Source organism: Penicillium roqueforti (genome assembly GCF_015533775.1).
Source record: "Penicillium roqueforti strain LCP96 04111 chromosome Unknown scaffold_24, whole genome shotgun sequence".
Classification (NCBI taxonomy): Eukaryota; Fungi; Ascomycota; class Eurotiomycetes; order Eurotiales; family Aspergillaceae; genus Penicillium; species Penicillium roqueforti.
The window spans coordinates 340,911-362,244 of NW_024067588.1; the positions used below are offsets into that span (position 1 = coordinate 340,911).

The 21,334-nt window shown below is 51.1% G+C and overlaps 7 protein-coding genes across 7 annotated transcripts; 4 read left to right on the forward strand and 3 right to left on the reverse strand.

Annotated features, from left to right (window-relative positions):
• Window positions 1-70: 70 nt before the first annotated feature.
• LCP9604111_7622 (HpcH/HpaI aldolase/citrate lyase family protein) lies at window positions 71-1,230 on the forward strand (the record flags this gene model as incomplete). Its single annotated transcript, XM_039075675.1, has 3 exons — window positions 71-110; window positions 219-439; window positions 526-1,230. 3 exons carry the CDS (start codon window positions 71-73, stop codon window positions 1,228-1,230), a joined length of 966 nt encoding a protein of 321 aa, XP_038926488.1.
• Window positions 1,231-1,576: 346 nt separating this feature from the next.
• Window positions 1,577-3,910, reverse strand: LCP9604111_7623 (CCCH zinc finger and SMR domain protein; the record flags this gene model as incomplete). The annotated part of the gene is made up of 3 exons (XM_039075676.1): window positions 1,577-2,141; window positions 2,197-2,922; window positions 2,982-3,910. 3 exons carry the CDS (start codon window positions 3,908-3,910, stop codon window positions 1,577-1,579), a joined length of 2,220 nt encoding a protein of 739 aa, XP_038926489.1.
• Window positions 3,911-4,859: 949 nt separating this feature from the next.
• Window positions 4,860-6,239, forward strand: LCP9604111_7624 (TVP38/TMEM64 family protein; the record flags this gene model as incomplete). The annotated part of the gene is made up of 3 exons (XM_039075677.1): window positions 4,860-5,323; window positions 5,401-5,844; window positions 5,894-6,239. 3 exons carry the CDS (start codon window positions 4,860-4,862, stop codon window positions 6,237-6,239), a joined length of 1,254 nt encoding a protein of 417 aa, XP_038926490.1.
• A 632-nt stretch (window positions 6,240-6,871) lies between these two features.
• aof2 (putative lysine-specific histone demethylase Aof2) lies at window positions 6,872-10,144 on the forward strand (the record flags this gene model as incomplete). Its single annotated transcript, XM_039075678.1, has 1 exon — window positions 6,872-10,144. The coding sequence occupies one exon, from the start codon at window positions 6,872-6,874 to the stop codon at window positions 10,142-10,144; it is 3,273 nt and encodes a 1,090-aa protein (XP_038926491.1).
• A 636-nt stretch (window positions 10,145-10,780) lies between these two features.
• On the reverse strand, window positions 10,781-11,929 carry trr1 (thioredoxin-disulfide reductase TRR1; the record flags this gene model as incomplete). Its single annotated transcript, XM_039075679.1, has 3 exons — window positions 10,781-10,863; window positions 10,924-11,823; window positions 11,908-11,929. 3 exons carry the CDS (start codon window positions 11,927-11,929, stop codon window positions 10,781-10,783), a joined length of 1,005 nt encoding a protein of 334 aa, XP_038926492.1.
• Window positions 11,930-12,671: 742 nt separating this feature from the next.
• Window positions 12,672-17,000, reverse strand: LCP9604111_7627 (uncharacterized protein; the record flags this gene model as incomplete). Its single annotated transcript, XM_039075680.1, has 5 exons — window positions 12,672-13,809; window positions 13,878-14,080; window positions 14,138-14,263; window positions 14,313-15,589; window positions 15,662-17,000. 5 exons carry the CDS (start codon window positions 16,998-17,000, stop codon window positions 12,672-12,674), a joined length of 4,083 nt encoding a protein of 1,360 aa, XP_038926493.1.
• Window positions 17,001-18,625: 1,625 nt separating this feature from the next.
• Window positions 18,626-21,187, forward strand: kexB (kexin kexB; the record flags this gene model as incomplete). The annotated part of the gene is made up of 2 exons (XM_039075681.1): window positions 18,626-20,364; window positions 20,416-21,187. The coding sequence occupies 2 exons, from the start codon at window positions 18,626-18,628 to the stop codon at window positions 21,185-21,187; spliced, it is 2,511 nt and encodes an 836-aa protein (XP_038926494.1).
• Window positions 21,188-21,334: the final 147 nt, after the last annotated feature.

A 21,334-nucleotide genomic window follows, 5' to 3' on the forward strand; every position in this document is an offset into this window, starting at 1 on the left:
TCAACTCCACTCTCCAAGAAAGTACACAACTCTATATCATTGGATACACACACAAATCACCATATCGACAATGGCAGCCCGAAATACTCTGCGTCGTTCCCTCCTCTACGGTAAGCTCGAGCTCCCTTCCAAAGCCGCATCGCATCCCGAGGTCTTCCCCGCATTTCACCCCGAACTCCAAAAGAAAAACCCCAGAGCTAACCAACAACGCCAAACAGTCCCCGGCTCCTCCCAACGCTTTCTAGATAAGTCGCGCTCACTGACCGCCGACTGCGTCACCTACGACCTGGAAGACAGCGTGACTCCGCACATGAAAGCAGAGGCGCGCTCGCTAGTGCGGAGAGCAATTGACCAAGCCGCGCCACCAGGAATCCGGGAACGCGCCGTGCGAATCAATTCCGTAGACAGCGGACTCGCATTGGGTGATTTGACCGAAGTCGTGAGTGGACTCCAGAACATACACACACACATAGCTCCCACCCCCTTCCACCACCCTGGTAACATTCAACTTGCTAACCGTCCCAGCTCCAATCACCAAACCTAACAACAATCGTAATCCCAAAAGTCAACTCTGCCTCCGACCTAACATTCGTCACAGACGTCATAACCCACACTCTATCCCAGCAACCACCAACAGAAGGAACAAGAACCCCAATCTCACTCCTGGCTCTAGTCGAGTCCGCCAAGTCCCTGACAAACCTATCCCAGATCTGCACTGCTTCGCCCTTGCTCCAAGGCTTAATCTTCGCAGCCGAAGACTTCGCCCTAGACCTGAGCATCACGCGGACGCCCTCGCTCACAGAGTTTCTGTTCGCGCGATGTGCGATAGCCACCGCTGCGCGGGCGGCGGAGCTACCGTCAACGATTGACCTTGTCTGCACGGCGTACAGGTCTGAGAAGGGGGATGGGTCGCCGCCAGCTGTGCTACAGGAAGAGTGTCTGGATGGGCGCCGGTTGGGGTTCAATGGGAAGCAGTGTATTCATCCTTCGCAAGTGAAGGTTGCGGATCAGATCTTTGGGCCAGATCCGCATGAGACTGAGTGGGCTATGCGGGTTGTTATTGCGGATGATAAGGCTGCGAGGGCGGGGAGGGGTGCTTGGACTCTTGATGGGAAGATGATTGATGTTCCTGTTGCCAATAAGGCTAGGGCTATTGTCAAAAAGGCTGAGGCTTGTGGGGTTGATGTTGATGCTTTGAGGAAGGAGTGGCAGCATCAGGAACCAGAGTAGATGATTTATATATGTAGCGCTGTGTATTATCTAGGCATATATCCTTGCATGTTCCTTGTACCTTCTAGTATGTTATATGAGTGCATCTACTGGAGAAGAGCCTTTTTCTACTGTGTATTGTATTCCGTAGCCTTGCTAGTATATAGAAGCATGCAGCCAGGAAGAATCTGTCCTAAAAATATTGCTTGAAGAACCCGACGTGTTCGCTTGATGCATCTGCTGCGTCTTGTGGTTGAGTCACAAATTTGGGCGAAAAGGCTCAATTTGTGCAGACGACTTTTCTATACAACTTAGATTCAATAGATAGATTGGTACTGGGGTATCTTGAGTTGAATGACACGCCAGGTCATTGATCTTGAGTCTCTATTTCTTCGCGCTTGAGTAACTGGATTTTGCCCAGGGTTAGGATGGGAGGCTCTCCGCCAGCGTTGGCCTCCATCAATTCGCTAGCCAGCTCCTTGGCTACTGACTTGTCATAACTGGTTGGATCGATGCCGAGAATCCCTCCGACATAACCTCCTCGCTCACCAGGTACACTGAATTCCCGAAACAAGTACCGCCACTCGTTCAGCCATGCTTTAACGGCCTTGCCGATTTTATCTTTGCCGTTCTTCGAGTGGTGACCAGTGCCTGTGATGGCATACACCACCCGGAGGCCTTCTCGAGCATGCTTGAGCAGGATCTTCTCGAGATATTCGATAGCCTCTTCTGGGTGGAGACCGTGAAGGTCAACGTAAAGCTCTTCTGAGGATTCATCCAATCCCTTGTGAGAGAGATGCTGATTACGTTCTTCGTAGAGCTGGCGTGCAGCCTCCCGATGACACCTGCGCATCGCGTCGTTCTCGGCCTGACCGCGTAACGACAATGCTTTGGCAGCTCGGGCATCGTTGCGGTTCCATGCTTGGGCAGCGCTGGGAGATATATCGTTAGAAGGAGTGGGGATCATATCACTCGCTGAAAGCTTACCTCTGGAGGAACTTGTTTCGCACAGTACCGTGGCGAATAGCCTCTGTCCGATATTTGATATATTGTTGATTCGCCCGCGAGCCTGTCTCTAACCACGGAATATTTTGCGGGGGTGGAATCGACTGAGCTGCGGCACTGTTCTCGCGACCCTTCGTATCTTTGTTTCTGGAGCCAGATTTGGTTTTCCCGGGGACAGGAGATGGGGTCATTCGAACCACATCCGCCAGAGACGAAGGGGTATTTTCTTTTCCTGAGCCAGTTTCGCGGTTGTTATGGCCGCCCCGTTTCCCATGATGCTTTTTCCCAGCATTCTTAGCATTGACTGCGGCAAGAGTTGGGAAGGCATCTGGATCGTCTACAGACGGTGCAGCAGGATTCAACTCCCGATTCTGGTGACGGCTTGATGGACGGGAGCTGGGGCGTCCGAGATGAGTTGCACTTCCACTTCTTTTGCCCATTCCAGGATGGAGGCCAGGAGGCGCATATTTGCTGGGTTGATAAGCAGAAAGATGGCCAGGGTATCGGCCCGTGTATTGATTTGCCCATTGATCACCGTTATCTGCCACTTGCAGGGGTGGGAATGCGTCAGAACCACTGTCTACCTGGAACGGGGAGGGCGAAGCTGGTCGACTACTATCCGTGACACTGAGATTTCCGATAAGCGCCGAAGGATCGTGCGAGAAGGGACATCCATCGCCAGCTAGACAATTTCCCATAACCCAGTACCTGTTCACAATAGTTAGCGCTAGAACGATTGACTTACTCAGATTTCAAAAAACACTCACTTGCACACATGTGTGTTTAGGTCATGGCTGAAACGGCAATCCGCTCGAAGGCATTGTCCCGTGGATAGCCAGTACTTACAGACCACGGGGCTGCGACTGCTACCCAATGGTGTGACCGGGCGTATTTGTTCTATTGTCATAGACTTGCCAACCAAGACACGACCGTCATCGTGTTGCTTTGAGATCGCCTCGGATTCTATATCCTGCGAGAACGAAGCGATGGTGGCACCGAGATCATAACTGTTAGCCTCCAGTGCAGCTTCTATTTCATCGTTTGATCGCTTGTCACCCAGCACCGTGCGCAGGATATCATGTGGGCTCATATCCGGAACAAATTCAACTGCAGTGGCGCTGAGTGCCCCGGGAGTGCTGACACCACCCGTGGATGAGGTTGTACTGTTGGCATCATCTGCGACTAGCCAGTCAACATTGTTATCGCCCCCAAGGTCTCCATAGTAGTCAGAGATCTGGCTTTGGTCCGAGAACTCGTAGGCATTCAGATTTGGGGAATGAGGGATAGGTTGTGCAAGGGCGAGCCGGGGCGATGGGCGTGGAGACCCAAATGGGGAGGCAGTAGAAGATAGCGGAGGCCGCGAGAACGGCCCACGGGAGCTTTGCATCCACGAGGTACTTCCAGGGCTTGTCCCCAAAGTTGAATGAGGGGATAGCGGTGTAGATGATCGAGCCATCTGCCATGGCGCAGGCGATGAGCGGCGAATCACAGTATGACGGACTGGAGGTGATGCGTCTGGCAAGTTTCGATTGCGATGGCGCCAGAGGATGTCCAGCACCGCATTCTCCAAGGGTGTCCCTGCCAATGATGTATTGGCACGCAAGAAGTCCTCCACCTTCTCCACCTGTTCCTCCTCATCCAGTGCCTGATCCTGCAGGATCTGGAGGCATTCTTCAAGAAGCTCGTCGGAAACCATGGTGTATTCCGATATGTGTAATACGTGTAGAGGAAAGGGACCGGGATAAGCGGGAAAACACCTTAGCGTTGAAGGGATTGGGTCTTGAAAGGATGTCCGAAGCCTAGAGGTATAGGCACGAATATGCTTGACGAAAGTAAGACGAGTCGAGAATCAGAGGTACCTCATGCTTTCTGTCTATGCCAGGTGATGGGGAAAGAAAGTGAAGAACAACAGGGGTTCCAAGGGTGATTTCAAGGTTATAGCTCAAGGTGATGAGAGTTGCGAGAGTGATAGATGACAAGCAGATAATTACATCGCATCGCCGCCGACCGACGTTTGTGAATGAGAGTTGAATAAAGGGTGAAGTGACAAAGAGGGGGGAGGCGGAGAAGGAGATCAACACTGGGGCACAACAGCTTATCGACTTAGCTCCAACTACCTCCAGTCGGCCTGTTTGGGTAATATAACAACACAATAATATAGTAAGAATAAGATATGTGAGTGTTAAAGGAAATATAGCATTACAGAGATAGGTAGATAAAATAACAAGCTTCACATACCTAGGGGCTAACTACACTCTTACAGAATCAATAATCCCTGATATGGACATAGATAGATACAAAGACATACAAAATAGAGTTAGATATGTATCTTATAGTATAAATAGCACAAAATAACTGAACGACAGCCCTACAACATAGACAACATGTAGATCAATCACCACCCGAGCTCAAGTCCGGCGGGATCCGCTGACAGAGTCAAATTGATTTTCAGCCTAAAAGTGCTTGGCTCATCCTCCATGTCCGGTCCAACTATCAGGGCCTTGACACGCCCTTGAAACTTCTTTGGATATTCTATCGACCCTGGTATCGCACTTCCTGTCGGTCCCTGTTTTACAGTGGTTCATCTTCCCCGGATTCGACCATCCTCTGCCGAGCATTGATACCCCAGGATTATACATTTCACAATGCCCGCGGACTACCTGTCCACCGCCAGGGCGCTATCTCTCTCACCATCTCCCCCGATCCCTATACCTTCTTCTCCTGATAGTGATGTTCATCCGCCCTGGAGTCGCGCCGGTAGGCTAAACACCGGCAGATCGAGCGGGCAGGGTGCAAGCTATCGCGAACAGATAATCCAGCGCGGCACAGAGTTATATGTCCGTATGAATAAGATATGGGAGGGGATGAGTCTATGGAAAAAAATCGGGGCTTGCTTCGCTGCTATATTCCTGGGTCTATCCGGGATCGCGTTCTTGGTGTTAACGGGGAAGCTGTTCATCTGGCTTGGCCCGGTCGCTGAGACGTGGGAAACATCCTGGCTCGCCGCCTTGATCCTGTGGCTATGTGTCTTTTTTGTCTCATTTCCACCTCTTGTGGGTTGGTCAACATTTGGGACTGTGGCTGGTTTTATATTTGGTATATGGAAAGGGTAAGAGACTGATTCATGTTGCTCTTATCAAAAAAAAAAAAAGTGAATATATTGCTAACTCGAGATTTCTTCTATAGATGGTTGATTTACGCTTCCGCAACAATTCTTGGCTCGACTGTCTCGTTTTATGTTTCGCGGACAATTCTGTCTGGATTCGTCAAACGTCTTATGGAACATGACAAGCGATTCGCCGCATTGGCCCTGACATTGAAATATGATGGCCTCAAACTTCTTTGTATGATCCGTTTATGCCCGCTGCCCTACTCGATCTGCAACGGAGCTGTGTCCACATTTCCTACGGTGCAGCCGTTGATGTACGGACTTGCCACAGCCATCATCTCTCCCAAATTGTTGGTTCCTGCGTTCATCGGTAGTCGGATACGTCTGCTCTCCGAAAAGGGCGAGGAGATGAGTGCGGGATCCAAGGCCGTGAATATCTGCAGTATTATCCTTACAATCGGTATTGGAATCTTCACCGGGTGGTATATATACCAAAGGTTTGAGCCCCAAATTCATCGGTCGTAAATATTTTGTGCACTCATGCTGATCCTTCTCTTCTCTATTTTTTAGAACTTTGGCCCGCGCAAAGGAGCTCGAAGCCCAAGAGCGTGCAGATATCCGAGATTCGCTTCAAGCTGATCATGCAGCGCACCGCCCTCATCATGGGTTTTCAGAAGATCCTGATGTAAACAAAGCCTCTCTCACAATTGCGAGAGACGAAGAAGAGCGAATGGGATTCACTGATCTGGACGACGACAATGTTGACCTGATTTTGGGTGACGACAGTGACAATGACCAGCCGGGCTGGGAAAACTCGAACAGGAGATCATATCACGATGAGTTCACCGATAATGACTCGGACGGGTTCGCAGGGGAGGATGGTGCCTATGGTCTGCACACTCATGTTGAAACCTAGATAACCAAATGAAAATCAAGTAGCCCCTGGATTGATCCTAAAGTGAAGAACATAGAGAGCGCAGCCCTTGGACGTTGACGAACTTGGGTGCCGCAACCTGCCGGACTGAGAAATACGCCCCGCTCCGAGGAATCAAGCCACAAGGGTTTTTCTACTCTGGTCCTCTCACTGTCTCTTCCTCAAGTTTCGCAATCCAATTACAATTACAATTCGTTTAGTTTGTTCCAAAACAATATTCGTGCCCTGTTTGATGGGCCTTATTCTCAATTCTTTGGGAGGGTTTTTTGTGGGGGATGAACTCGATGTATGTCCTGATATCCGTGCTGCCTCGGTCTACTCTCTCATACCCTGGTCATTTTGAACCGTATCACATCTCATCTAACATAATACAGTTGATCCATTCATTCAGACTGTGTTCCTTCGGCTTGCCACAGCTCGAATTCCTATGACCATGTCATGGGCGAACGCCTGCATATTTGATATCCACACACTCTCGGGGTAGAAGGACTGTCGACATCACATCTTCGAGTCCATAACTACGTCTTCTTGCACGTGGAAGTGTCTTTCTTTTCTTTTTCTATCATCATCAACACCCTCCTTTGAGGATTTGTCTGCAGATACTCGCTATCAACATGTATGGCGCAACGTCCATGAGATTCCAGGCCGGAATTCCCCCAGGTCAAGATTCATACATGAATCAATATGTTCCAAATCACGAGATCACGTTACAAGGTCAAGGAAATCTTCTATCTGAACCGACCGAAATATCTGAACCTCCTGCGAAGCGACTACGCATCACGCACAAGGCATATGAAGCGGCTTCGGCATCAATTGCCTTGGGAAATCTAGGGAACAACAACGCCAAGTCGCATAGCTTCCTGTCTGATGGATCCCACATTGTTGGCACAACGGAGAGACTGTATGCCAGTGGCAGTAGCGGTACTCCGAATGAGTCGACAACCTCAACTGACTTGACATCTTCCTTTGAGCTAAAAGCATCTACATCACCTCCACCCAAGCCCGTACAGTCTCTTTCTATGCCTTCAGTTGTCTTTGGACCGAATGTTTTGGAGAGTGGGAAAGTTGATCTGTCCAAATGTCGACCGAGATCGTCCATCCCATCTAAAATTCACCCCTCTGTTTACGGCGAGCAGTGTGTTGGAGCGGCGTATGCATCACGGCTGAACCCGTATGCTCTTCATCGACAAGAACAAGAATTTCTGCAAGACCATCTTTGCCACGTTCACGTCACAATCTACCTCAACATACGAAATGGAATACTGCTTCTCTGGGGGAGAAATCCCATGGTAGCTGTCAGCAGGGAAGAAGCACTCGGATGTGCCAAAGATTACCGATGGATGAATCTGGCTTCGTTTGCTTACGACTGGCTCGCGCGAAATGGCTACATCAATCACGGCTGCGTGGAGGCTCCATTGGCCCCAGTGAAACCCAAACGCGGAAGACGAAAAGAAGGACCTACAATTGTTGTAATCGGTGCTGGAATGGCTGGTCTGGGGTGTGCACGTCAACTGGAGAGTCTTTTCCGCCAGTACCGTGATTCAAATGCCATGCCCCGAGTCGTTGTTCTCGAGGGACGTCGAAGAGTCGGTGGACGCATTTATTCACACCCGTTGCACAGTCTCAAGTCGGAAACCCTGCCTGATGGGCTTGTCCCAAAGGCAGAAATGGGTGCTCAGATCATTGTCGGCTTCGATCATGGCAACCCGCTAGACCAGATAGTTCGTGGCCAGCTGGCACTTCACTATCACAAGATACGGGATGTTTCGACGATTTACGATATCGATGGATCGCCCGTGAATGAGGTTCAGGACGCGATGGCAGAAAAGCTGTACAATGATTTGCTCGACCGAACCGGATTCTATCGTCACAAAGCTCAGATTGTGCCAACCGCCCAGGGAAACCGCGAGTTGATTGACACTGGCCGCGAATCAGCGGTGGATGACGGACTTACTGTGCGACAGTATGAAGAGGCGAGGGCAGCTGGGACAATAGATTTATTGGTCCCCACAAAGCGAGTTAGACGGGGAATAAAGCACAAGACTGCCGAAAATGAACCATCCGTCGATGTGGCGAGCGATCTAGCGGGAAATTCGGAAGATGACCCGGCAGCCTTGACCTGCCAGGCAACTGGATGGAAGCTTAACCCAGGATACACAGTCAATGACACCATTGAACTGGACGAGATTGCCATGGCATCCCAGGCGCAGACTCTCGGTGCAGTTATGGACGAGGGTGTCAAACAATATCAAAACATGCTTCCGGTGACAACCAAGGATATGCGGTTGATGAATTGGCATTTCGCCAATCTCGAGTACGCGAATGCATCCAACGTGAACAGACTTAGCCTGTCGGGATGGGACCAGGACATCGGAAACGAGTTCGAGGGTGAACATTCCCAGGTCATTGGTGGCTACCAGCAATTACCCTACGGGCTGTATATGCTGCCAGAAAAGCTCGATGTCCGTACCGGCAAGATTGTGACCGAGATCTCTTACGATACGACTGGGTCCAACAAGAAACAGAAGGCAGTTGTCCAGTGCGAGGGTGGAGAAAAGTTCCTGGCAGATCATGTCGTTTTCACCGGTTCCCTCGGTGTCCTGAAGCAGCAGAAAATCAAGTTCGAGCCTCCTCTTCCGGACTGGAAGCGTGGCGCAATTGACCGACTGGGGTTCGGAATAATGAACAAGGTCATTTTAGTGTTCGAAGAGCCGTTCTGGGACACCAAGCGAGATATGTTTGGCCTACTCCGTGAGCCGAATAACGCTGCTTCTATGGTTCAAGAAGATTACGCGGCAAACCGCGGTCGATTCTATCTGTTCTGGAATGTCATGAAGACTACCGGACTCCCATGCTTAATTGCCCTCATGGCTGGTGACGCAGCCCACCAAGCAGAATCTACATCAGACGAAGAAATAATTACGGAGGTCACTGGCCAACTTCGAAACGTCTTCAAAGACACTAAAGTTCCCGGTCCTCTAGAGACCATCATCACCCGTTGGGGCCAGGACCCATTCACATATGGCAGCTACTCCTACGTGGCCGCAGCAGCCTTCCCAGACGACTACGACCTGATGGCCCGGCCAATCGGAAACCTCCATTTCGCCGGTGAAGCCACCTGCGGCACTCACCCAGCAACCGTCCACGGAGCATACCTCTCAGGCCTTCGCGCAGCATCAGAAATAATCGAGCCGATATCCGGCCCCATCACAATGCCTCACCCACTTGTCCCGGAAAAGTCAAAAGTAACCCGAAGCAAATCCTCCACGCCAAACGGCTCAACCATCAAGAAAAGAACAAGAGGCAGCTCATCCCTCTCCTCCACCTCAAGCCCAACCATCAACCCACCAAAGCCCCCCTCAACCTCCACCTCCCGCAAACCAACCTCAACCGAAAAGTCCCGCCGCGACGCCTACGACCAAGCCCTCTGGACAACCATCTACGCCGAGCTCGGTTCCGCACCACCACGCCCCGCAAAATCAGGCCTAAACCCTTTCCTCTTCTACCAAAAGGACTACTGGGCGCGCTGCCGCGACCAATGCGACGAAGTCCGCCGCGCAGCATCCAACAACCCCAACGCCAAGGCTCCGCGCGACGAAATCCGCGCTGCGCTAGGCCAGATGTGGCGCACTGCAACGCCAGCCGATAAAAAGCCCTACCTCGACCAGACGGAGGTTAACCGCCGAGCTAATGCCGAGGCGTGGGATAAGTGGAAGGTCGACATTGCCGAGTGGGAGCGAAAGACCTTTGTCGTCAAGGATCGCTGGTGCGCGGAGAATCCGTTTGCTGATTGGGTTATGCCGGACTACCTTGCTGAAAATGAGTCATCGGTGCCTGTGCTTGCTACTGCATTCACAGCTGCTGTGCCTGTGAAGTCTGAGAAATGAGGACTCATTCGTTTTTTACGGCGTTAGGTGGGTTATCTGCGTAGACGGCGGTTAAGGGAAGAGGGTAATTTGTCTCTGGAGAGACTTTTGGGATGAGTATCGTTTCAGCCATATTGATACATATCATAAACGGCAGTTTTAATTCGGCAGTTTTAATTCAAATGATCTTGCTTATCTAGACATTTAAGAGAATCTGATAAAAGAGCTTCCAAACTCGTAACTTATAGACTACCCGGTGCATGGGAATAGAGTTCCTAATAAGGCTTGTATGATGGGAAGGAACGAAATTCCCTTCTGAGTTCTTTTTATCGAGGATGACATAGGAGCCTCGCTTTTCTTCTATTCTATTTCTAAGGGTATAAGCAGCCTAAGCAGACCAACTGATGTAAAACCACAAAGACCACTTGGTTTCCTCTTCCATGAGACGTGGGCAACAGAAAGGGAACAAGAAAGAGAGAAAAAGACGCAAGGAACCCAATCGAAATATGCACGGGGAATTTAGAAATGAGATATCGCCTAAAATATAAGTCTAGAAGCAAGAAGAGTGCTCGATACACGGGCCAAACATCATGTGTTCATGTATCATGACAACGAGAAATGGGAGAGGAAGGTGTGGGAAGAGGTGTATATATGTATTTAGAGCACGGGCTTTGCGTCCTCGAGAGACTCAGTCTCAGAGAGGAACTTCTCGGCCTCTAGGGCGGCGACACAGCCAGATCCTGTAGAAAATTGAGTTAGCGAGAAAAACTTATAATGGACGAACCGGGGTCTGAACATACCGGCACTGGTGATAGCCTGGCGGTAACGCTTATCCTGAACATCACCGCAGGCGAAGACACCCTCGATGTTGGTGAAGCTGGTGCCGGGCTTGGTGATGATATAACCCTCGTCATCGAGCTCAACCTGGCCCTTGACGAGGGCGTTGGCGGGATCGTGACCAACAGCGTAGAAGAGACCGTTGGCATCAACAACCTCCTCCTTGTTGGAGACAACGTCCTTGACTCGGAGGTGGGTCATGAGACCATTAGGCTTGTCCTCACCGATAATCTCAGTGGCGACGGAGTTGAAGCGGACCTTGCACTTGGGGTGGGCAAGGAGACGGTCGGCCATGACCTTGGAGGCACGCAGCTTGTCCCTGCGAACGAGAACGGTCACGCTGCTGCCGTACTTGGCCAGGAACATAGCCTCCTCGGCGGCGGAGTCACCACCGCCAATGACGTAGAGGGGCTTGTTGCGGAAAATGGGCACGGCGCCGTCGCAGACGGCACAGGCACTGACTCCGTTCTGCCAGAAGGTCTCCTCGCCGGGGAGGTTCAGACGGCGGGCGTTGGCGCCTGTGGCAATGATGACGGCGTCGGCGGTGCGGACGGGCTCGCTGCCCTCGTCGTCGTTCCACTCGGTCCACATCTTGAAGGGCCGGGAGGAGAGGTCAAGCTTGGAGATGGTCTCGGTGATGATCTCGGTGCCGAAGCGCTCGGACTGCGCGCGCATGTTGTCCATCAGCTCGGCGCCGCCGATGCCGTTGGGGAATCCGGGGAAGTTCTCGACGTCAGTGGTGGTCGTGAGCTGACCACCGGCGGCAGTGCCGTTGGCGAGCATGCCCTCGTAGAGGACTGGCTGGAGCTCTGCGCGTGAAAGATAGATAGCGGCAGTGTGAGCACCAGGGCCGGAGCCGATAACTGTGGGGGATATGAGGTTAGAACTCTGGTATCAGATGGATTAAGATGATCAGGACCATTCGATCCACTCCAAAGACTACTTACTGACTACTTTAGAGTGCACCATTCTGGCGGTGTTAGGATTGACGCGCAACGGCGTCGGAAACGACTTAGTGAAGACCGAGGCCGAAGGAGGAGACTGTTGGTGGACGGTAGTGGCCGCAGCGGCAGTCAATCCAATGGATCGAAGGGAGGGAAAACGACGAAAGGCGGAGGAAAACAGCTTGAAGGTGTGTATGGGAAGTGGAGGGGAAGGGGACAGGAGGGGGAGATATAATGTCTTTTTTCGGAGGGGCAGTGGAGACCAGGATTAGGTGATGAAGTTGATTGATAAACCGGCAATGAGATCAGAGAGACTGGGTCCTCAGACAGGATGCGATTGGATTCTGTGCCTTTCTGGGGTTTCCAGACCACCCGAGATTAGAGATAATTCGTTTAAACTAGGCGATTTAAGGCGATTTCGAGCAATTCCGAGGCAAATCAGGGCTGAGTCTGTTGAACATCGTCCGGGGCTTTCTAAGCACATGTCACGTGAGAGGTCGAGACCGCTGATGTAATCCCATCAGATCACCCCGGCCCGAATCGCTTAATAAGACACCGGAGAGCCGACGATTTTTGTATACTTCAGCTTTACTCGGAATGTCTTGATAGAATGAACATCACATATCAGTTTGAACCTCGCTGCATTAGGGGAATCATACATCAAACAAAAAATACTATCGTACTCATAGAAATCCATAGAATCATCAGATCGCAAAAAGAAAATGTCACAGCCAACATCAAGAACACAATGGTATCAATATAGTACATTAGATTACGCCGAACCACTTCTTCTTTCGCGGACGGCTATGCTCCTCAGGACTGGGGGATTGTTCAGCCATAACCTGCCGTGGTGGACGTTGAGGGACTTCGCCCTCAGAATCTCCATCCTCCTCTTCACTCCCAGGATATCCCTCGTACTGTGGTTGATGTTGTTGGCTAGTGGCAGCGTTAGCGCGGGTATTATTGATAAGGTCGTAGTCCTCGTAGTCGTCTTGTTCGTCGTCACTGTAATCATCTGCTTCGGGCCGTCCACCTGCTTCCCCGTTCTTTTTGCGGCGGGGTAGGAACTTTCTCCAGCCCTTGACAATCTGCGCTGGGGGCGGGTCGTACTCGGTTCCGTTGTAGTGTAGTGCTGGGACGAGCAGTTTGTAGGGTGCGGTGACCCCAGATGGGTCTTGTGGACTGATCTCGAGGTTCAAAGTGATGGCGAGCCCGCCCTCGAGGTTGATGTAGGCGCCTGCGCCGTTATCTCCCATCTTCGCCGCTTTCCTTGCCGCTTTTTGGCTGAGATTTGTTGGTCGCCGGTGGAAGCTGCCGGGTCGTGGAGGTGGCGCGGCTCCGGTCCCTGGGAAATAGCTGTCTCCGTTCTCGTGGGGCTGAGTAGGCCCATCCAAGCTTGCACGTCGATTGAAAGTAGCTTCATCGCCACGATTGAAGCTCATAGTCCTCGTAGGAGGTGGTCCACGGGTGGAAAGGCGCCTGAGAATACCAGGCTTCCCGGTAGATCCCTGGTCTCCACGACCCAGCGACAACGTCCGCTGCAGCTTATTTGGCCGAGGTTCCGGGGCCTCTATTATCTCTGACTCAGGTGTATCAGGTGGAGTAGATCCGGGCTTATACTCACGGATCGAACACCAGTTTCGCCGAGGTAGTAATCGTTTGTTGTTTCGAGCCTTGCCATTCACATCCTGGAAAAAGATGGGGACGACATCCTCGTCGGTGTTCGAGTCCATGTGGTGGAGCGTACTCCGCTTGTTGATCATATCCGCAATAAGATCGGTCTCCGGAATGTCTGCAATAGCAGATGAAATGACATTCGGCATGTATCGGTAATCGTGGTCTTTGGCGATATTCAATTTGGGATTCGAATAGAACTGCCCGATTGCAGCGAGATGGACATCACCACTGAAGGATTTCGTTAGTTTTTATCGTTTAGAATTTGGGTTGCCGTTAAGCGACTTTTCTGGTCTTACCTGAGTATTGTGATCCGGACTGATTTCTCTGCGGCCAGATCCTGGAGATCCTCAATCAACCATGTGCGTTCAGACTTGAGGTGCTTGCCAGCCCAATGGTCATCAAAGACCTCCACATTTGGGCCAGATCGATTGACAAGCCCGCCAAGTACTCCAGCCTTGCCAAGTGACTTGCGGCTGTTCATGAAATTGCGGAGCATTGCCTGGGTTCGACGTTAATTTTAGGTTCGATCAAAGACAGAAGCAATCAGAATACATACCACTCGGGGGTAAGCAACAGGGACACTTGAAAGAACGATCAAATGTTTTGTCTCTCCATTCATGATCTCCCTGTGGCAGCGGTCCCATAATAAATCACAGGTCTCTTCGCTGAGAACCTCATTGCTCTGCAACATGTCAGCATAGTCCATAAGTCGGAAAATTGGAGTAACATACCCGTCGTTCAGTGCGGCAGTCAAGACCCAACAATGAAACCCCTTGACCAAGAGACATAAACAGGTTCCGGCTTTTCTGCTCAATATATGGACCAGGATGAGCACCAAGAAGCCAGCTGGGTTCATCTGCCTCAATTTCATCGGGGACACTGTGGTGCTGGAACAGCAGGTAATACTTGAAAGCAATCTTTCCAATTCCAGAGATAACAGAAGTCCGCATGAAATCATCGTGGTAAGAAGCAAAGCCTTCAAATATTTCATGATCATTCCACATGTTGACCATGGGGATTTGAGAGTTCGCCAACGAGAAGAGGCCCTGAGAGAACCATGCAGCATAGTGGTCGAGATAGAACTGCTCTAATTCAGCTCGGAACTCGCGAGTGAATGACGCCCCATATCTCTCGGCTGCGTTTTTCATCCTAAGCCATTCTTGGAAGAACGGCGACTCTGTGATACCCGAGTCGTTGAAGATTTGATCGCCTCCACCGATCATTACATGGAACGGACGAGTCTGATGCTCATTGAGAATATCTCGCCAAAGCGGATCGGGCCCGCAGACTCGATCAGAGTCCACAGAGGGGCTGAACCCGTTGCCGCTGTGAAACATAATGTTCATGGATTCTCCAGCTGGGGGCACCCAGAATCCCAGGGCGGGTCCCTGGTTGATCCGATAGGCGATTCGCTGTTGCGTTGTGCTCAGTTCAACCTCTAGGTTGAATCGCCAGAACGTTACATCTCTTGCGGCATCGGCGTACAGACGGGCTCCAGGAATGTCTCGGTACAAACTCGCCATCTCACCGTCGACGGAAGGCATCCGAGTGGAAGTCATAGGCTGTTTGATGCCTTCACTAGTATAGTCGACCATGCTAGGTGAGAGCTCGTAGATGCCATCGTCGTTCTCTACAAACGATAGGTCGACTTGTTCCTCGACATGTTCCACTGGTCTCACGTAAAGGGGCCGCCCATCACGGCCGACTTTCATGAGCCCAGCTGTTGGGTCGACATATTCAGGAGCCAGTTGCATTCCATCTTCATGGCTGATCTCCACGGGTGGAGGAGGAAGAAGATCCATCGGTTGAGAGAATAGTCTCAGTGTGGGTGGAGTGTCGTAGGAGGAGCGGGAATCTTTAGTCACTATCATGATAGATCCTCGCCATATATCCTTTTCAATGGGGCCGCTGGCTCTATCAAGCCTAGCTCGCTGGATACCTGTGTATCGTAGCAAAGGTCCACATCGCAAGAATAGCTGGGGTTGGAAATTTTTGTGCTCAGTCATTCCTAGTGGGCGTTAGTAAATGCATTTCGGTGACAAAAAATCTAGCTTGAAAACTAGAAAACGGAGGATCTTACCTGTCAGCTTCTGAGCAGGAGATTTGTAGTTCTTAGGAAGAGCCCTGCTCTTTCTACGATCTTCGTTACTGGCACCTGCCCACCACGCTTTGCTGCGCTCCACATCAAAATTCTGGATATCGAAGTCAAGGGCCGCAAGCCTAGCAGGCTGTGCATTCCTCCATTCAAAGATTGGCGGGGGCGTAGGCGGCGGGACATTGAAAGACACAGACTGTTTAGATTGTTTCTTGGGCCTGACTTGCGACTCGGCGCTATCTTGCGCACGAGGTGGTGTTAACATTTCGTCTGTTGTCTCCGCTCTTAGAGCACCGGAAGCCTTCATAGGTCGAGGACCCGCTTGAGACATCGATCGACTGTGGCTGATATTGTTGGCAGGTGCTGGTTTCGCGGCAGGTCCGCTCACTGTGACTGATCGCCTAGGCACATTGCCTATCTTAGCTGAGAGTGGGATGGCAGCTTCTGCGCGTGTATATTGGGGTTCTTCGGGGCGGCGGTTATATTGATATTGGGGATTTGCTGAAACTGTCCGATTGTGACGCACAGCTATGCTTGGTTGTCGCTGTTGTGGTGGTGTAGCTGCGTGTCCATTTCGCATGCCGTCCTCTTTTCGATCCCCAATTGGAATATCTCTCTGTTCATTCCGTCTGGCTGCGCCGGGGGATGGTTCGCTTTCTGGCTGCGCACGTTGTGTTGATGCTTCGCGTGCTAATGATGCCGCTAATTCGGCTTTCTCTTGTTCGGCTTTCTTGCGCGCAAGTCGCTCTCGGGCTTTGATTTCTGCCTGTTGTACTCGTGCTCGCTTCTCTTCCTTGCTGATTCCAGTTAAGGTTACCTCCAACTTTTGAAGAGGTGATCGCTCTGATGCCCAGTCTGGCCGCGAGTCATTGGCGGAGATCGAACGTGTGGTGTTGGACCGAGTCGGGGGCGAAGACACAACTGGTGCAGGTGGTGGTGACTGGACCTGGATCTCAGGCATTTTTGCACTGGGTTCTGGGTGATAGGGCTCTGTGGAAAGACCTCGCGGTGTGGACGATTTCTCTGATAACTCTGGTGTCGATGGAGGAATCGGCTTGCGGGTTGTATAGTTCAGGTTTGCCTCGGGCTGGTTTCGGGCCCTGGCCGAGAAAGACTTGTCTCCCTGTCCTGGCGCAAGGCCATCGCTCCCACTGGTCTGGGCCGTCTTCGGGTTATCATATTCCGCCTCGTATTCGGAGCTTTCCGCAGAAGGAGTCTTTTGACGATTGCGCCTTGCTGGAGCTCTTTGCGCTCCATTGGAAATCTGGGGGTTAGAGCTGCCGTTTGCCATATCAGGCGATTGACGCATTGCCATAGTAGCCATGATGTCGTGTATTTGCGCCCAAACTCAAGGAAATGATTGGAAAAAGCGTAGATAGAGCGCCAAGTATGTGCAATTGCAAACCCAACTGCAACGAATATCGCTAATGTCGGTCCCGAAGGCAATTCGAACAGATTTAGGGAAAATTGCCGGACTTGACTTTTGTCGAAATTTTTCTTGGAATAGATGGAACGGATTCAATGCGACTGGATCTGATGCCTAACGCAGGGTCACCACACCATGGCCCGAGCTGATTCGCAGGCAACAAACCAAGTTGGGCGGGGGTATAGGTCCACGCGGCGGTGACAGGGAAGTTGGCCTGTCTATAAGGCGGATAAACACTAGGATAGGGGTATCAATGGGATGGCAGAGAATGTGATGAAAAGAAGTGAAAGATTTCAATCAAGTCCAGCCAGCCAAAAATAAACCAGCAAGGTCTATACATCCGATAACCCGGTGGCTGGTTATCCCCAGCCTTCGCGCGGGGCCACTGTCATACGAAAGCTTTATCGAGGGCTTGGATCCTTGGAAAAGCAATATTCATGCAGGATTCCAAGACGTTAGGGTAAATATGAGATATTCAAAAGTGAAATACCATAGAATGGAAATAAAGAATTAAGCATAATTCTTAAATTTGGTATGGGGACTCGGTACTATGTTACCCACATACCTATTTGCGAGTACGAACATATAGAACGTAAGTATCTGGATACTGGGAATCGATGTTTCACAGTTATAACATGATCATTTCACATAAAATCCATCTATCCATCCATATACTCCATACATGTAGACATAAGTACCTCGATGTTCTGTTTTATCCTATTTCAGGTGCCGCTTTAAGTGTGTCTAGTAACTGGGTACATCTCAGTCCGGGATCAGGCTATTATGTGATCGCAGGGCGTACTCAATTATACCTAGCATAAGGCGGCAGTAGATTTAAAGTGAAAGAGGAAAGCCAATAGATCTATGTTGCTCATGCAAGGACTTGAGCTATTCGATTGCTGCAGTTGATATGAATTATTGATGAAATACACCGTAATCCCCGTAGCATCCAAATATCAAGCAATCGAGTCATGAATTCCAGTATGGAGTAAGGATAGTGTTGTTAGTTAGCTATCTACGTATGCCTGGCGGGCCAAGGCTGTGCCTATACGTAAGCTAAATTAGAGCCCGGACATCCACTGGGAACTAGACAAGTAACTAAATAATAATATCTCACGCAATACGGAGAACAGAGTGGAAACCGTGGCCTTAGAACGCCCCGAACGTTCTCTGGTAGTTAATAAAGAAAAAGCTTCTGTCCAAATCAACTAAGTCGAGCTCAATAGACCGTTCCGGAGACTCAATAGGACTTCGCGTGGGTGACCTCTGACGATCCTCCTATTTCGCCTGGAACATTGTGTCTTGCTGTTACAACCTCCTCTTACCAACTATTGTGAACCTTGGAAATAGGGTCTTGTTAAAGCTTATTTCCTTTCTGTCCACCCTACGGAGTACACCCCTTACCACAACTCTCAAGTTGCTATTCAACGGTCCGGAACTGTCCATGGCAACCACCCGCTAGATACCTCGAACCTCATAACCCGCCCTTGATCCCTTTCCTCGAAAACAATTGATTCCTCATCATGCGCATTGTCAGCGGCATCACCGCCACCCTAGGTCTTGCTGGTGCGGTGTCCGCGAACCTACACCCTCGCTCTCAAGAAACCCGCGACTTCTTCGCCCTCCAGCTCGACGATACCACCTCTCCTTCCCACATCGCACAGATCCTAGGCGCACGCCACGAGGGCCAGATTGGCCAACTGGATGGCCACCACACTTTTTCATTACCGCGGGAACAGACCCCTCAGTTTGACACCTTGTTGAATGATTTACGGACCAGGCGAAAGCTCCGGCGGCGCTCCGGCGCAATCGGGTCAAGTGATGACCCCTTAGACAAGATCCTGTGGTCGCATAAGATTGCTCCAGCGAGACAACGATTGCAGAAACGACTTCCGCCGGTCTCCGTACCATATAAATCGCTGGACAAGAGGGAAGATGCGCAGGCCGTTGCTTTCCGGAAGGATGCCATGTCAACTCTAGGGATCACTGACCCGATCTTCAAAGAACAATGGCATCTTATCAACACAAAACAGCCCGGACACGATCTCAATGTGACAGGACTGTGGTTGGAGGGGATAACCGGCAAGGGCGTGGCCACTGCAGTTGTCGACGATGGGCTGGACATGGATAGCTATGACCTCAAGCCTAACTACCTTCCAGAGGGCTCCTGGGATTTCAACGAGGGCCTCCCCGAACCCCGCCCTCTTCTGCTTGACGATAAGCATGGTACTCGATGCTGCGGCGAGATCGCGGCGGCAAAGAACGACGTTTGTGGAGTCGGTGTTGCGTACGATAGCAAGATAGCCGGCATTCGGATCTTGTCCAAGCCTATCGATGATGTCGATGAAGCGGCGGCTATTAACTACGCCTACCAGAAGAATGACATATATTCATGTTCATGGGGGCCTATCGACGATGGTGCTACTATGGATGCGCCTGGAATCTTGATCAAGCGCGCCATGGTCAACGGTATCCAAAAGGGCAGAGGGGGTAAAGGCTCTGTCTATGTCTTTGCCGCCGGTAACGGTGCGTCCTACGGGGACAACTGCAACTTCGATGGGTATACCAACAGTATCTACAGTATTACAGTCGGTGCCATAGACCGGGAAGGGAATCACCCGCCTTACTCCGAGTCATGCTCGGCCCAACTTGTGGTCGCATACAGTAGCGGCTCCGGTGCTTATATTCACACTACCGACGTCGGTGCAAGAGAGTGCTCCGCTGGACATGGTGGCACCTCTGCGGCTGGTCCGCTGGCCGCAGGCAGCGTGGCGCTCGCGCTCAGTGCACGCCCGGAGCTGACCTGGCGTGATTTACAGTACTTGATGGTGGAGACGGCGGTCCCCGTGAGCGAAGACGACGGTAGCTGGCAGAACCTGCCCTCTGGCCGCAAGTTCAGCCACGACTGGGGTTTCGGAAAGGTCGATACATATACCATGGTCCAGCTTGCTAAGACTTGGGATCTCGTGAAGCCTCAAGCGTGGTTCAACTCGCCATGGCTGCGAGTGCACCAAGAGATCCCCCAGGGTGATCGGGGTCTGCTCAGTCACTATACGGTAACTGCTGATCAATTGAAAGAGGCCAACTTCGCTAAATTGGAACATGTCACTGTGACTATGAATGCCAATCACACCCGCCGCGGCGACATCAGCGTTGAGCTGCGCAGCCCCGCTGGAATCATCAGCTATCTGAGTGTTGCCCGCGAAAAGGATGTCATGCCGGTTGGGTATGAGGATTGGACTTTCATGTCTGTTGCTCATTGGTATGTGTTGCTGCCAATTCCATGATATACGCTTTGCTAATTTATTCTTAGGGGTGAATCACCTATTGGCGATTGGTCCATCATCGTGAAAGACTCCAATGTCAATGAATTCACCGGCGCATTCATTGATTGGCGACTCAATCTGTGGGGTGAGGCCGCCGATGGAGCTAAACAAGAGCTCCACCCCCTGCCCGATGACCACGACGACGACCATCCTTACGAGGATGCTCCTGTAGCCACGACTAGTGTTACGGCGGCCCCAACAAAGACCCCAGCTCCTAACCCGGATGACCATCATGACCGGCCTGTGAACGCAAAGCCAAAGCCAAAACCAACAACCACAAACCCCACGCCAATTGAAGATGTGAAGCTGCCCACGAGTACTACTAGCAATGAGGCTGAAACGCCCTCTGCTTCGTCCGCCGGATCAGGCTACATATCCTCTTGGCTTCCCACTTTCGGTGCTTCGAAGCGTACACAGATTTGGATTTATGCATCCATGGCCATGATCGTTACCTTCTTCATTGGATTGGGTGTCTACTTCCAGCTGCAGAGGGTCAAGCGTCGTCGCACCACTGCTCACGATGACTACGAGTTTGAAATGATTGAGGATGAAGATGAGATGCAACCGATGACTGGAGCATCTGGTCGAACACAGCGTCGTGGCGGTGAGCTGTATAATGCATTTGCTGGGGAGAGTGACGAGGAAATGTTCAGTGATGATGATGATGATCAGCCGTATCGCGATGGGTTGGCCAATATCCCGGAAAAAGACAATGGAGATGGAACGTCTCACGGTGGCCCCCATCTACCAAAACCTTAATATAATGTCGATAGTCATTTTGCATCTTGTTCGGTGTTGTCGATTGCTATGTTGACTTGATTGTTGAATTGAGAGGATCGTTCGTTAGGAATAGACGGGTTGGGATCCTAGGTCTGTCTGTATATCCCCAGTTGACAGGAATCCAAA